The sequence below is a fragment of the Chanodichthys erythropterus genome, chromosome 14 (genome assembly GCF_024489055.1).
Source record: "Chanodichthys erythropterus isolate Z2021 chromosome 14, ASM2448905v1, whole genome shotgun sequence".
Taxonomy (NCBI): Eukaryota; Metazoa; Chordata; class Actinopteri; order Cypriniformes; family Xenocyprididae; genus Chanodichthys; species Chanodichthys erythropterus.
Window position 1 is genome coordinate 25,697,468 of NC_090234.1, and position 15,823 is coordinate 25,713,290.

Sequence of the window (15,823 nt, forward strand, 5' to 3'; positions counted from 1 at the left end):
AAGTATTCTAGTCGCTTTATAATATTAAAGTTGAACCACTGTAGGCACATGAACTGTTTTAAATATGTTTTAGTAGCTTTCTGGACATTATTGCTGTCAATAGAGGCCTTGGATTTTATCAAAAATATCTTAATTTGTGTTCTGAAGATGAACGAAGGTCTTATGGGTGAATAATAAATTATATAATTTTCATTTTGGGTGAACTAACACTTTAAATAAAAAACAATGTTTACAAATGCGCATGCTCTCGTTGAGTTTTGAGAATATGCAAATTATTCATTTTCAGGTGCCAATCAGTTGAGGCGTTTTGACGCATGGCACTCGGGCAGGGCTTGGGAGGCGGAGTCAAGTGCTGAACGCAGAATAAAACCACTGCAGCCCGCGAGCAGACCTCAGTGTGAGGAGAATCATGGACGTAAACTAAACAGAAAGTTACCATGATAAAAGTTAGGCATTTCTTTCAAATTACAGCAACAACACCCGTTTCCCTTGTAAATCAACAACCTTTTCCCCCCAGGGTCTGAGGTTTGCTTAAGTTTACAAGGCATCGCTCTTTCAACACTAACTACAGTTACACTCTGACAGAAAGAATGCGCGAGACAGTTAGCATTAGCCGGCTAGCAGCGTGCTGACAGCAGCGACAGGAGGCGAACAAAAGATTGCTCTGCATTTGTCCGCTTGCACTGACACTCGGTCCATGTAGAAGGGGCGATTATCAACACAATGCCCGTGTTACTTTTTCTGATAGACACGTCCGCCTCCATGAACCAGCGCTCCCATCTGGGCACTAGCTATCTGGACATAGCGAAGGGCGCAGTTGAGACTTTCCTGAAGGTAAATGAATAACACGTCTCTGCTCCACATTCTTACTTTATTGAAAACTTACGAAAAACCTACGTTTCCATCCACTTTTCTCCACAGCTGAGGAGCAGAGATCCGGCCAGCAGGGGAGACAGATACATGTTAGTGAGTTTTGAGGAAGCACCGGCTGGAATTAAGGTACAAACTCTTATTTCTTTCCAAACCTGATTTATTTTACTCCAGACACTTTCAGCGCTCGCTTCGTCTGTTTGCGTTTCAAAACACCACGTCTAAATATGTGGTGTGAAAACATTCTGCCCAGCATGAATTTGTGTGTTTAAATATGGCCGACATTTTGTTCAGTGTGGCAGCAGAGAGCTCTAAGTGTGTGTGTGTGTGTGTGTGTGTGTGTGTTTGTTTGAGGAAAGAGAGATGGGGGACTAACCTAACTTAGTTTTCCCACCCAGAGAGAGAGGAATTTTCACTGCCCTTTACACTATTCCCTCAGCCAATTTCAAATCAATGTGCCTACCTGAAGTGATGTGAGGATATCTTTAGAAGCATAACTGATCATTTGCTGTGTCTTAATTTCAGGCTGGATGGAAGGACAGTCATGCCACTTTTATGACAGAGCTGAGGAACCTGCAAGCAGTTGGATTGACATCGATCGGCCAGTCTTTAAGGACCGCTTTTGATTTGCTCAATCTCAATAGATTAGTTTCGGGGATAGACAACTATGGACAGGTATGTTATAAACCAGGGACTGGTATAAAGTCTTTGGCCTAACCCCATGAGCCCATCCCCAACAACTCAGTTAAACAAGCACCCAGTAGGCTCACACTGTGCCAACACAAATCCCAAAGGGCCCCTGGTGACACACTAGTAATAAGTAAACTGCATCTTGGATGCAAATAAGGGTGATTATTAACTAAAGCAGGTTTTGTAGTGGGACCTCGGGTATGCTGTGTAAGTGTGCTCTAGTTAAAATTGTTCCAGGTTGAGCTTGGTCTTATTTTGCTTAATTGGTCGTAAATGAGAAATTCTCAGGAGTTTTAAGGAGACAGTTCTTGTACTCTTGCATGTTGAGCTGTGAAACTGCAACAGATGCAAAATCACTTCTTACTGACAAGATTGAGAGGCTATGTGTGGTGAGACAGATCACTCATGATATTTATTACGATTATTACTTTTCTCTGAGAAAATTGCTGATAGAACCCATGTGGATATACGTCTTTTAAAGAATATTATTTATTCATTTTTTACATTTTATTTATTTATTATGTCAAAAATGTGGGTGATTTGTGCAATATGCCATACTGAAGGTTCTTATTGGTTTTAAGCACATTTCTGTGAGGTTGCAAGGGCTTTACTTTGGTTATCTCAGTGGTTATTTACTAGCTCAAGTTTATGCTATTCACAAATTTTTTTTTTTTTTTTTTTTTTTAAGGATATATTGTCTTTGAATTCATGTTACTTAAATTGAATTATATAACCTATGATGTAATTTAAACAAAATTCACATCCCTGGCTGTAGCAATCCACACGTTGAGGAATTTTGCTGGAAGACAAAAGATTTCCCCACACAGATAGATAGATAGATAGATAGATAGATAGATAGATAGATAGATAGATAGATAGATAGATAGATAGATAGATAGATAGATAGATAGATAGATAGATTGATTTAATTTTTTTTTTTTTTTTTTTTTTTTTTGCTAGTTGAACAAACTCAGGGTTACGGGATTAGAGCTGATGAAACTAAAACAATCCAGTCATTACTCTGATCATCAACTTTCTCATTCAACTCAGATCCTGAGTTCATGGAATGTTTCACATGAAAGTGTGACATCAGAGATTCACTTCTCACAAAAGAGTCAGCATGATTCATTTCTCTTCTGCTGAAGATTAAGACAGGGTTCCCACGGGTCCTTGAAAGTTTGTGAATCTGAGAAAAAAAAAAAAAAAAATCCAGGCCCTGGAAAGTTTTTGAAAATAAACATGCATGGATACAGTTCCTTAAAAAGTGCTTTAAATTTATTTTGTGCAAAAAGTTTTCTGGAAAAAATTCCATATCTCCTCCGGTCCGCTAATGTGTTATTTCGCCAACACTTTGTGGCCTATGCATACTAGCTTGCTTGATTTACATTAGTTACGCGCATTTACGTGTTATAGTATTACCTACGTGAGGTACTTTGTGTTGTAAGTTGCCATGACATTCATGCCTGTACGAAACTACTACGATGGTACCTCAACATTTCACAGATGTAAACTCATGAGGCAAGAAAAACGTAAGCATATTCATATATCTTAAAACTTCTGGTTACGTGAGCCTAAGCGCTTTTCAATAAAATCCATGCAAAAGTTAATATCAGATCATTTCAGAATACAGTATAGGATGTACTGAATATTCTTCAGTTTTATGCAAAACAGAAATATGACATAGAATATTAGATGTCATATGCCAAAAAAAAGCTTTTTTTCATAGTTTTGTTTGATACATGAAAATTGTAACAATGTATCTTACAAGGTAACAAGATGTAACCTTGCTCTCACTTGAAATGTGTCCCCACATTAAGGCCCCATTTACACTAGTGCGTTTTTGTTTTAATATGGCATTTTAAATGAAAACGGTCCTTGTCTACATTGGCGTTTTCACAGTGTTTCAAAAACTATCTCCGTCTACACTACACGGCCAAAAATGCATGCTTAATAATCGTTAAACTAAAATTGCTTGTGTAATTGCTTAAGGCTATAATAATTATATAAATCATAACAAATAATTATAATACTCATCACTAAAAGCCAGATGATTTTGTTTTTAAAAATGTATTACGTAGTGACCTTTTAATTTGGAGCAAGAGAAACTGAGATAGTGACTTTATTTATGAGAGCTGTGTCACTTAGTTCACAACCAATAGGTCAGCAAACCTTTCGGTTTGAGATGTCTTACCTAGATTATATAACTTATCCTGGAGCAGGTTAGCCATGGAGCATAACTAACTTATTTTTTTGACAGAAAAGAATTTAAAATATGCTTCATATTCTTTATATATGCTATATACCTTCATATTATGATTTAGACAATATATTCTGTCTCTGAGTTTATTATTGGCATGTAATAGAGCTGCATGTAGTGACATGACACAAGAAAAACAGGGTCATTAAATCTTTTCTCTGCCTGCCTGAGGTAAATTTAGATTTGGAATGCTTAGTAATGGATCTCTTTTGTCTCTGGTTCACGTATTCCCGTATCAGAAATGACTCATAAAAGAAAATAAAATCTGCACTGTGCTGAAGATACAATTAAGTGTAATAAATTGAAAGAGCAGAGCATTTAACTGATTGATTATACATTATTTTATCAGTGCTTATATGGAGTGTTTATGATTTTGTATAATGAAATCGGTGTGTTAACATCAAAAACAGTGGGTGTATTTGAAGCCGTGCCTTTGTCTAATGAGCTCCACTGCAGGTGCTCAGTTTTTATGGTTATTGTTTTATAATTTTTGTTGTCTCGTGTTTTGCAGGGTAGAAACCCTTTTTTCTTGGAGCCTGCTATCATTTTGGCCATAACTGATGGCAGTAAACTGACCGGCAGTTCTGGGGTGCAAGATGAGGTGGGTCATGTGTCAGAATGGGCCAGACTTGAGGACTTCCTCCGTGATAGCATCCTGTCTAGTCATGGGTTTCCTATTTTGCTTTGTCCTCTCTATCCCCTGCTTGTTTTTTTTTCTTTTTTTTTTTTCTCTTGATATAGTTTGCTCCTCCCTTCCCATATCATCTGTTGTTCTCTTTAACAGTATGGCTTGCAGAGCTGTGAAAGTAGCTGGTAAAATGAGCAATAGTCAAGTCAGTGTCTCCTACAGGATTTTTTTTCTCCAGGGATTTTTCCATTTATGTGCTGACATGAATTAATTTATCCTTTTTCTCTGCTCTAGTTACATTTACCCTTGACAACACCATTGCCTGGCAGTGAGCTGACCAAAGAGCCTTTCAGATGGGACCAGCGACTCTTCTCTTTAGTGCTTCGCATTCCAGGCCACGCCTCTTCTGATCCTGAACCAATGGGTGGAGTTCCACTTGACTCCTCCCCTATTACCCCCATGTGTGAGGTCACTGGAGGTGTGTATGCATTTTAACTACTTATGTGAGAATTTTATCACAAAAAGATAAAGGTGTGGAAAAGAAGAGAAAACAATGAACTGCATGTTTTGGAAGTGAACTCAAATGAAAGTGTAACCACAGACAATCAGATAGACAGAGGGTTATTAACAGAACAGTTATTGTAAGGGTAGGTTTATCACTGAAAAATGCATCATACCAGTGGTTCTCAACCCGCAGCCCGCCATGGATATAAATGCAGCCCGCGATATGCTGACCACAATAAAAAAATAAGTTACAGCTTTAGAATTTATTTTTGTTTTTAAATTTAAATTAAAGTGAATTAAACATATAAATGAGCTATAATGCTTTATTTGTCATATAAAATCATTTTGGTGAGCATTTATTATTTTCAGACATCAGACCTATAGCCTAGGCAATGTAATGACGCAATCACTCAGTTAATGAACACTTACAAGCGGGTGCTTTGTAGCCATTATTTTTGTAAATTTAGGGATCAAAATGGTCAAATTTGTTATTAAAGGAGAAAAACAAAATGAGGAACATACAATGAAGGAACACATGGAAACGATAAGAGTCGTAGCATCAGCAGCGAAGTTACGAAGAATGGAAGAATCAGTTTGCTGTTAATGAGTGAGATGGGCAGCCTTTCTGTTTGCTCTGTAGTAAAGTACTAACTTGACATGCAAAACCTACCATTTCTAAAGACTGAACAGTGAATTTGATGTACTTGAACTTTAAATCAATAAAATAACCGCATCAGCGCACACACGGCTGGAATGGCCCAACTCTACGCGCGCTCGCGAATCCGATGCTGCGCGAGGGATTGCGACATAACCGAATGCTTGATATTGTCAGAGATTGTAATTACAATGAACTCAATGTTGTTTGTAAAAAGAGCTGAGTAACATTTGCTTAAGTCATTTGTGTGATTGTTTGGTGAATGTTGCGATATGCTGTTGAAGAGTCATACAGTCGTACAGAATTAAATAGCAACTTTAAAGTGATTGTATAGTTTATGTTCATTGAGCATTTTTATCTGATTATTATTGTAAAGCTAATGTCAGTAAGTTAGTTTTTATTTATTTATTGTGTGTAACATCTAGGTATAAAAATAGTATTGGCTGCTAATACAATAACGTTAAATCTGATTGGTTTGCATTGGTGACTTCATATGTAAATTATATGCGGCCCATGAGACTTGCACTTGGACCATTGTGCAGCCCACTGGGAAAAAAGGTTGAGAACCACTGATCGTACTATGACTTCTCTTTAAACAGCATTATGGTAAGATAATGTAACACTATGGCAACAGCCTTTCCTGTATGCAACAGCTTTGCGGGGTTGTTGGGCGGGACTGACAGAACAGCAGTTTCTTTCAGCACCCCCACCCCACCCCACCCCCCACGCTTGGCCTAAAACAGTGATTGTGGTCATCCTCTCCATATTTATGTTTCTGTGCAGCCCTTAGCCACTGTCTTACAACAAAGTGGATCCTTCGCAGGAAACCAAAATAACTCCCTCTTGCTAAACATTTACTCTGAATTCTTGCACCCGGGAACAATATTAGTTGACACCCTTATAACAAAGTTTGCTAAAGTAATTTCTGCTAAAGCAAGGCAGTATTTGACTCTGGTCAAGCTTATCTATAGCAGACTAATGGGAGTGACCTTGGATTGCAACATGTCCAGTACATTATGAGTGTTGAAGTTTTCCTACCTATTTGAAAAAAGGGAAGACAACAGCCTTTTTTTTTCTCTAGTCACCGATTTTTAATTTCTAGTCGACTCTTACACCGTGTCTACACCAGACGCAACAGTTGTAGACAATATCACTGATTATAATGGGTTCTATTGTCTTTTGATGCGTCACGCTTCTCTCATCCGGTGTAGACACAGTGTTAATCGTTTATATAAGCCATTGGTCAATTAGTTGGGGGTGAAATACAAAACCATAATAATGAGCATTTACAATGTAAATTTATGTGCTCCAACAAATATGCAGCAAAATGAATGCTGAATGAAAATAAACATGAAAAATAAATGAACATTATTTTTATATATATATATATATATATATATATATTAAAAAAAAAAAAAAAAAAATATGGACCATTATGCTTTACCTGACTCATCACTATTTTTTTTTTTTTTTTCTCCAATCTCAGTCTTCTCATATAATAAGAAAGGAACACAAGTTTGTCCACATTCAGAGAGAAGTGAACTCTGTCTTGCTCACAATAAAGCTGGCTTTTAAGATGTGCTCCTATGGCATGGATGTGAAAGTTAAGTTAAACGTTGTGCAAAAAGCGTGGTACTAATTTTGCTTTCACACGAACACTTGGATATTTGCCTAATATTAGCACATATTTATCAAGGTTAATGTTAACTATAGACATGTGGCCATGTAAAGTGGCTATTGTTAGGCTACTACTTGCATGTTTTTAATCATGTTTGAGATCGCACATCACTTTTTGTGTTCATTCTTGAAATGTTCCCACACTTTGGACTTCCTTGCATATCACCGCATGGAACAGTGCTACAGATCTGCGTGACTTCGCCAATTCCTGTGAAGTTTTTTCGGTGTCTAACCGACTGATTAAAATTTAGTCGACCAAGCCTCTTCTCAGCAACTAACGTCGACTATTAGGCAGCCCTACTCTTTTAAAAAAGCTGTACATGCCCTGCTGCGTAAATGTCAGATCATACCTATCGGGTGACATTTAAGTGCTGTGAAAAGGTGTTTGAATTGTGAATTAAAGAGAATTGCTGAACTGTGGTTAAGTGCAGATTCTGCTGGACGTGTGTGTGTGTGTGTGTGTCTGTGTGTGCTGACTAATTCATCTGTGTAATGGAGACAAACTGAACTTTACTATAGAGAAAAGAACAACGTCTGTCCTCTCATGTTGATCAAATACTAAACACAATAGGGCGGCCTGTGTGTGTGTGTGTGTGTGTGTGTGTGTGCGTGTCTGCAGCCTTGAATAGCTGTGGCCTGGCAGTACACTGACGAGAAAAAAAGCCACAGTAAACCGTTTCATCTTAAAGCAGACAGTAATAAGTTACTTCAAATAATGTGTAGTAGTGGATAGAATGTTCATTTAAGAAATCAAGTTTAATTTCACATCAGATGCAATTAAACTGTTTCCCACTGTATGTTTAGGCCGCTCGTACAGCGTGTTTTCCCAGAGAATGCTGAACCAGTGTCTGGAGTCTCTGGTGCAGAAGATCCAGAGTGGTGTGGTCATCAATTTTGAGAAGACTGGACCTGATCCTCCACCTACTGAAGGTAAAGGAGGACCTGGCTTTTGCATTTTTTAATTTTTTTTATTAAAGTACTTATTAATGATAACATTACTGTTTCAGTTTAGGCTGTAACCAGTATAGGTGGATGGATAGATGGGTACTTAATCTAAACATTGGATATTAGATATTTGATATTATGTAGATTTTTGGATATTACAACAAAATATAAATGCTGTATGGCTGCACAGGACAATATGCAGTTTACACAGTAAATGTAGCATAAAAAAAATACAAAAAAGTTTATAAATTGCACAGATTGAACACCACATTACTGTTCAAAAATGTGGGGTCTGTAAAAACAATTTGTAATGTTTTTTTTTTGTTTGTTTTAAGTTTCTTGTTCACCTAGGCTGCTTGAATTGATCAAAATAAAGTAAAACCGTAATATTGTGAAATAGAAAACTTTTGTAACAAAATTGTCATTTTGGTCAGTTAGTTTGTCCTTGCTGAATAAAAGTATTAATTTCTTTCCTAAAACAAAGAGAAAAAAAGTACTTTCCCCACACTTGAGCAGTGTTTTTCAAACTTTTGAACGGTAGTGTATGCTTTACAAAAAAAATAAAATAAACCAAGCCATTATTAATGAAACTACTGTTTATTTTGTTTTGTTTTTCCTAGATGGTCCAACAGAGATAAAGTATGGACCTCAATCATGGCACAGCTGTCATAAGTTGATCTATGTTAGACCCAACCCTAAAACTGGTGTTCCTGTTGGCCATTGGCCTATCCCGGAGTCCTTTTGGCCTGACCAGAACTCTCCTACTTTGGTAAGAGAAAAAACATGTTTCAATTTGTGTATGCTGTACCATCTGTTCAAAGTCCTTTTTATATCTAATGCAATGTTTATATGCAGTGTTGGTTTTTCTAGTGTAATGTAAATGATGGTATACAATTAACTGAAATATTATTTTTATGATTACTGTAAATGTTTTTTATTCTTAAGTTTGCCACAAATATAGCCTTTGCTGGTATGGTGTTAAACAATAGATTAAAAACTGTATTTTTCTAGTGTAATGTAAACTTGTAAGCCTTGTTAGTGTGCTGTTTGCTCAGTTGACTGTGTTTCTCTGCAGCCTCCACGTGCAGCTCACCCACAAGTAAAGTTTTCATGTGTGGATTCAGAGCCCATGGTGGTTGATAAAGTGCCCTTTGACAAGTACGAGCTAGAGCCTTCCCCGCTCACTCAGTATATACTGGAGAGGAAATCACCGCACACCTGCTGGCAGGTACCGCTAGTATTTTAGCGCCGTATATGCAAGTCAGGCAACATGTGTTCACTCAGGGTGCTTTCACACTATGGTTCGATTGCCTGGTCTGAACCGGAGTTCGATTGCTCCCCCCTGTCCCCGCTGGATTGTTCACATTATATTATTTGTGTCTGAACCGTGGTGCATTTGCATAATCTTTTTTATTATTACAATAAATTATTTTTTTTTATAAATTATTTAAATTATAATCGCAATGATTGTCATTTGAGAATTATTTTTACACTTCATCAGAATTATTGCACTTTCACCATAAGCATAAGTCAAGAGACTCAGTTCATCAGTGGGAAGGTTAGATTACATATTACGCAAACTCTGACCAACTCCGCACCAAAAGCGCTAGTGCGAAAGCATCTTCAGACTTCACTAACTTGCACTTCTGCATTCAGCTTATGGCTGAATGTTAATTGCTATAACGTTTTATTCTTTTTCAGGTTTTTGTGTGTAATAGTGCTAAATATGGGGAACTCGGGCAGCCGTTTGGCTATCTAAAGGCCAGCACAGCTCTCACCTGTGTCAACCTGTTCGTCATGCCCTATAACTACCCTGTGGTGCTGCCTTTGCTTGGTAAGTTTCATTAATAATATCTCATTTATTAGAATTTATCATATGAAGGTTGATTTTTGTCTTTTTGTCCTGTCTTGTTTTTAACATCTCAAGTAAAAACAAAATTGACACTCTGTATTTGCTTTTGTATTTTTGATTGTTGATGGATACAAGTCACATAACTGTTCATCATGCATTTATAGATGACTTGATTACTGTGCATAAGTTCAAGCCTCCAGCGAAGTGGCGACAGTCTTTTGAAAACTATCTTAAAACAATGCCGCCCTACTACATCACTGTAAGTAATGGAATCAGTCATGTTCATTTTAACATTACAAAAGTAATTTAATTTATTTATTTTCTTTATTTCTTCATCCTGATTCTCCCAGGCCCTGCGGAAAGCACTAAGAATGATGGGAGCTCCAAACCTGTTGGCTGACAACATGGAGTACGGCCTCAGCTACAGTGTTGTGTCCTATCTCAAAAAGCTCAGTCAGCAGGTGTGTTCTAATATAGCTTGTTTCTAGAGTCTTTATTCTTAAAAGTGCTTCATGAAGTTCTATTATTAAATTCTGTATATTACAGACAAAGGTCGAGGCAGACAGAGTTTGTGCATCAATAGGGAAAAAGACGGTGCCAGAAGGCGGGATTAAACTTCGCTGCAGAAGCTCCGCCCTCTCTCTGGCACACAGGAAGGATTTCACACAACTGCTGCATAGTATCATGGGAGATGGGCCAGCTCTGCCAATGGAGGCAAACACCAAGGAGTTTGCTGGCTTTCAACTAGCTGCTCTGAATAAAGTGTGTACATTTACACTACTGTAAATACTGCACACTTTGTAGATGTTTTGTACTGTTATGTGCTCAAGACCAGGAGATCCACAAAGAATACACATACATATGATATCTAAATTTAAAACAAGTCTGAGTGAGATTATTGTTTAAAAGGCTGGAATTGATTGCAAGTGTTTTGCATATATATGGCACACTTGATGTTTTTAACAGGGAACTGTTCAGCAAACGATCCATGGTCTTGCCAATTCAGATCCCTCATCTTTGTCATTATCCTCTGACAACACAGGCATTAAAACCACAAGGATTGCGGAACCCCTATGATATCCCAAGGGCTCATCTGCTGGACCAGCTGAGTCGCATGAGGCGGAACCTTCTGCACGCTAGCATCTGCATTCTAAAAGGACAAGATCAAGGTAACACTCAGACAGCCATGAATGGTTATTGATTTCTTTGGAGCAGTTTCCTGAATGTCTGGGCGATTCACTCAATTAAATATAGCTTCTGATTTCTGAAAGAACTGCCAGCCTCTGACTGCAATTTGTTATATAATATGTTCACGATGCCATTTAAATGGTAATTTTTGAACATTAGTTATGTAACTTCAAATCTATATATATATATATATATATATATTTATTATTATTATTATTATTATTATTATTATTATTATTATTATTATTATTATTATTATTATTATTATTATTATTATTATTATTTTATTATATTTTTTTTTTTTTTTTTTTTTTTTTTTTCTAGATCAGCTTCACAGTGTGCCTATAGCTCAGATGGGCAACTATCAGGACTACTTGAAGCATTGCCCAGCCCCTCTGAGAGAGGCAGACCCCGATCAGCCTAAACGTCTGCACACCTTTGGTAACCCCTTCAAATTGGACAAGAAGGTACTTATAGATCTCAGGCTTTCAAAAAGAAGCACTATACAGATTTCAGGCAAATAACTCTTTTTCTCTTCTCTTTGTGTCAGGCGATGATGGTGGACGAGGCAGATGAATTTGTTACTGGCACTCAAGGCAAAGGAAAACGTCCTGGAGAGTCCAGCAGTCCTGCTGGGGTAGGGGCCCCCAAACGCAGGCGCTGCATGTCTCCACTACTTCGGCCGGGACGGGCATATACACCTCCCAAAACACCACCCAGAAGTAAGTAAAATCATTTAGTAGTGTCACTTAATTCTGGTACCTTGAGTGTCTAAAACATAGAAGCTCCAATTTTACTCATGCATGTTTCATGTCTGATCCAAAACAGCACCAGATAATGATCACACAGAATTGGGAAACCACATCACCAACCATCTTGAGTCAAACAACAACTTGGACAAGGAGCTGAGTCCTGTGCCAGAGTCTGAACCGATTCAGCAAAGGAACCACCTTCAGTCAAATGAGATTGAGATCCAGCAGGACGGAGTGCAGGAGAACGGCCAGTCCAGCGAGAGTGAGCTCTCTCTGGGCAGTGAGGGTGAAGAGGAGGCCCCACACCGCTACCCTTCCCCCTGCCAGCTAAAAAAAATCAGAAACGAAGAGAGCCAGGAGCTGAACTCTGAACTCCGAGTGCTCATCACCAAGGAGATAAGGAAACCTGGAAGACGTAAGTAACAACACACATGTGCAGATGTCTTCAACTAAACACTGTTCGAGTGTTTCCATCATTTCCTCTCTTGATGCTCTTTCCTGGATGGTGTCCAGTTAGCAAAGGAGTGGTGGCCTCCCACCAACGCTTTGTCTTGGGCCTTGTGAAATCCATTGGACATGTTGGCTTCTTTTGCTAAATGTGAAAAGCTATAATATTGTTGCAGCTGGTTTCCATTTGTTATTTTTATTTGTGCATTGTAATGAATATTACAGGTCTTGGGAAATTGATTTTGTTCCTGTGGTTTTACAATTATTTTTTTTGACATTGCACATGACACCATACATCAAAGCTTTCTACCCCCTCCCCCCATGTCCTTAACGCAGGTTATGAGAAAATCTTCTACCTCCTCAAGCAAATCCAGGGCAGTTTGGAAACGCGTCTGATCTTCCTGCAAAGCATAATCAAAGAGGCTGCCAGGTATACTCCTTCCTTCAGATTCAAAATTAAGTAGATTGACTACACATTTGGTATTTGTATGAAGAGTAAAGCCCAAAGTAAGCTTTGTTTTTATGCATACAGCAGGGTATACTCACAGTGCATGTTATGTAATTTTTTTTTAATTTTTTTTATCAACAATAGATGCATGCTTTGCCACTTATTTTACCCACAAGTGATCAAAGGCTTAGAGTTTACATTTAAACCCATTTCAAGGGTTCAGCTAGAAGTGGACACTCGAAGATTGGGCACAATGACGTGCATCCGAGAGAACAGGACTGAGGGAAGTTAGTGAGGGAAGGGCATAAAAAATGTCTTGGGAGGCTTTTACACTGGGCTTGTTTGCTGTGGTCCAAGCCCGGACGCGATTGTTCCCGCTGCCTCCCGCAGCCTTGTTCCGGTTTCACACTAAACTTGATTCTGTCGAACCCTGGTGCATTTGCGCTCATTTTACGTCATTGCAAACATGCACAGCGCATGATAGAACGCGGGTCAGTAAATTGTTTATTAACTTGGTGCTATTATGTGCAGCAGAGTAAGCGACACTTGTGCTTTATGTGCTTTGCACGTAGATGGCTTTCTGCTGTTTGCAAACAGGCTATTGTGTTGAGACAGCTAATTGCCATTCATTTGCTGCTCTGATTGCACTCACAACGCCCGAATACACTGCAGGCTAACTCTTGCTCGAATCCAAGGTAGATCGTCAACACTCATCTCTCACATTTTATTTAAGTAAATAAATGCATGCGCAGGTTACTTTACTTCCTGAGCAAGTGTGCACCAGAGTCCGTGTTGCTTTCATATTCACCCGTTTTCTAACTAAACTGCCAGTGTGAAAGCCTCCTAAAATGCAGCCATTGAAGTGTTTGTGGGTTAAGGAATACCTGCAAGCCCCGCCCCCTTTTTTTCTTTTTTCTTTTTTCTTCAGTCATAACTTTCAGAGAGAAATAGTACAGACTCTGGATAAGGATTAATCTTTCTGGTGTGCCTGTGATTGTATGTTATCAAAAGAAGTATACTTTTGGTATACTTATACATTTGCCTAAAGCATTCGCGTCAAAGTGAAGTGTACTTTGGGCTTAATGTGAGAACACAAATGTCTGCACTTTCAATGCATTAAGCCATAAACATTATGCTTCTATTCTATTAATACATCTAATTACTAATTAATTACACCGTGTGTGTGTGTGTGTGTGTGTGTGTGTGTGTGTGTGTGTGTGTGAGCGCAGGTTTAAGAAGAGGGTCTTGATTGAGCAGCTGGAGAACTTCTTAGAGGAGATTCACTTAAGAGCCAACAGCATGAATCATCTGGACGGTTTCTGAGCACTCCATCTGCCCTACTTGAAAGACTCGCGCACAGATCTGCACTATTTATGTAACGTTTTTTGGGACTCGTGTGTCTCCCAGTTTTTATCAGTATTGAAGCTGATTTTATCGATGAGGACTTGATGGGTTGTCTCTAAACCTCAGGACTAGGGGGATATGGGAATGTTTCTATGTCAGATGGTCATAAACACGCACTGCTCCTTTTCTTTTTCTTAGACATATTTTCCCCATCTAATTGTGCCAAAGAGAACTGGTTGAATGGCATCAGATTCCACCTCAGCTCATTTGCATTTTTGTATTTCCCCTCACAGTCCCCTGTGACATTTTGACACGAGGCACTGATCACCAATATAAACATGTTTTACTTTTCATTTCAGTCGGGAGTAGCGCCTCTGCAAACTCGCTGCTGCGTTCAGTCTCAGAAAAGATTATTTACTGGAAAGTGGTTCTTTGGTTGGATCTCTCTAATAAAGAAACTAAATCAGCAATATTCCACACCAATAAAAAGGCGAGTTACAAAGCAATTCTTTAATGTTGGAGGTTTGAGTGACTTTGAGGTTTTATAATTAAATGTAGTCTTGTACACTCCAAAAATAATTGTTGATGATTAAAATATCTCATCTCAGGAATGATGATGGTGCAAAAGATTTAGCATTTGGCAGCAGAGGAACATCTTTTGTTTTGTTTTCCTGATACTTTAAAAAAGCTCTTATTGATTTAAAAAAAAGAAAAACCCCATTATTACACATGGCTTTGAGAAATTTGCCTCTAGCAAAAAAAATGGTTCATGTCATCTGGTTTTCAGACCACAGAACCATGGCAAAGTTCTTTGAAAAAGTAAGGACTGACACACTTATCTGAACTTTGATTTCTTGACTTTGCTGAAAATTGCAAATGACCGTTCTGCATTGAGTAACCAAATTTGATTTACAGAAGGAACAACAGGAAGGATATAATAATGAAACGTGCAAACAATGTAAAAATTATATTTAAACATCCAGATAGTTAAGAGCCACTTATTCATTGACATGGGAAGTTGCTGCTAATGTATTCCTACATTACTGCCAAATATTCAGGATCCCTTTGCTTCTTTTGGTCTTTGTGCGTCTCTCCCTCCTAACCCTGCACCCTAATGTAGGGACCAAATCTTCATCATACATGTTATAGATAAAGATGAATCTGTGGCTTCTCTAAAAAAAAAAAGTATTTTTAATATGCTGTATATATGTACATGGTGACATTGAAAATATTATTTAAGAGAATGTTTTGGTGGAAAGCATTTTTTGTAAGTATTTGAATAAAGTCTATTTTACACTGTGAATAGTCATGTAAATAAATGACATTTTTCTGTCATTAATTTCTAAATGGCACAATGTCATTAAAAGGATTGCAAATCTTACCATGTTCATTGTATTTTTTACACTTATACCTATACATTTGCAGGAACAAGTTATTCAATTGGTTCATTGGAATGTGTTTTTTTTTTCTTTTCTATTGATTACCACAGATCTTAACTTACCCTGCATCCCAATGTGCATACTATCCACCCTATCCGTCCTAAATAGTATTGAATATTACTAGTGT

The 15,823-nt window shown here is 38.0% G+C and overlaps 1 protein-coding gene across 3 annotated transcripts; it reads left to right on the forward strand.

Moving 5' to 3' along the window:
* Nucleotides 1–410: 410 nt before the first annotated feature.
* ints6 (integrator complex subunit 6) lies at nucleotides 411–15,637 on the forward strand. 3 transcript variants are annotated; one of them, XM_067409124.1, is made up of 18 exons: nucleotides 411–834; nucleotides 922–999; nucleotides 1,396–1,545; nucleotides 4,329–4,418; nucleotides 4,740–4,923; nucleotides 8,086–8,211; nucleotides 8,847–8,995; nucleotides 9,302–9,454; nucleotides 9,928–10,060; nucleotides 10,243–10,337; nucleotides 10,429–10,539; nucleotides 10,625–10,840; nucleotides 11,121–11,247; nucleotides 11,591–11,733; nucleotides 11,817–11,988; nucleotides 12,095–12,433; nucleotides 12,802–12,895; nucleotides 14,143–15,637. In XM_067409124.1, the coding sequence occupies exons 1-18, from the start codon at nucleotides 724–726 to the stop codon at nucleotides 14,234–14,236; spliced, it is 2,565 nt and encodes an 854-aa protein (XP_067265225.1). In that variant the 5' UTR covers nucleotides 411–723; the 3' UTR covers nucleotides 14,237–15,637. The 3 variants fall into 3 exon arrangements, with proteins under 3 accessions (XP_067265225.1, XP_067265227.1, XP_067265226.1); XM_067409125.1 differs by lacking the exons at nucleotides 411–834; nucleotides 922–999; nucleotides 1,396–1,545 and adding an exon at nucleotides 4,602–4,650 and having other exon boundaries at nucleotides 4,331–4,418; XM_067409126.1 differs by lacking the exons at nucleotides 8,086–8,211; nucleotides 8,847–8,995; nucleotides 9,302–9,454; ... (8 more) ...; nucleotides 12,802–12,895; nucleotides 14,143–15,637 and adding an exon at nucleotides 4,602–4,650 and having other exon boundaries at nucleotides 4,740–4,860.
* Nucleotides 15,638–15,823: the final 186 nt, after the last annotated feature.

Excerpts from the sequence above, each read along its gene's own strand:
- ints6 (XM_067409124.1), top strand. The coding sequence starts at position 724 with ATGCCCGTGTTACTTTTTCTGATAGACACGTCCGCCTCCATGAACCAG. Across the intron at positions 11,989-12,094 it reads TCCCAAAACACCACCCAGAA|CACCAGATAATGATCACACA; the intron begins GTAAGTAAAATC and ends GATCCAAAACAG. Across the intron at positions 12,434-12,801 it reads GATAAGGAAACCTGGAAGAC|GTTATGAGAAAATCTTCTAC; the intron begins GTAAGTAACAAC and ends TCCTTAACGCAG.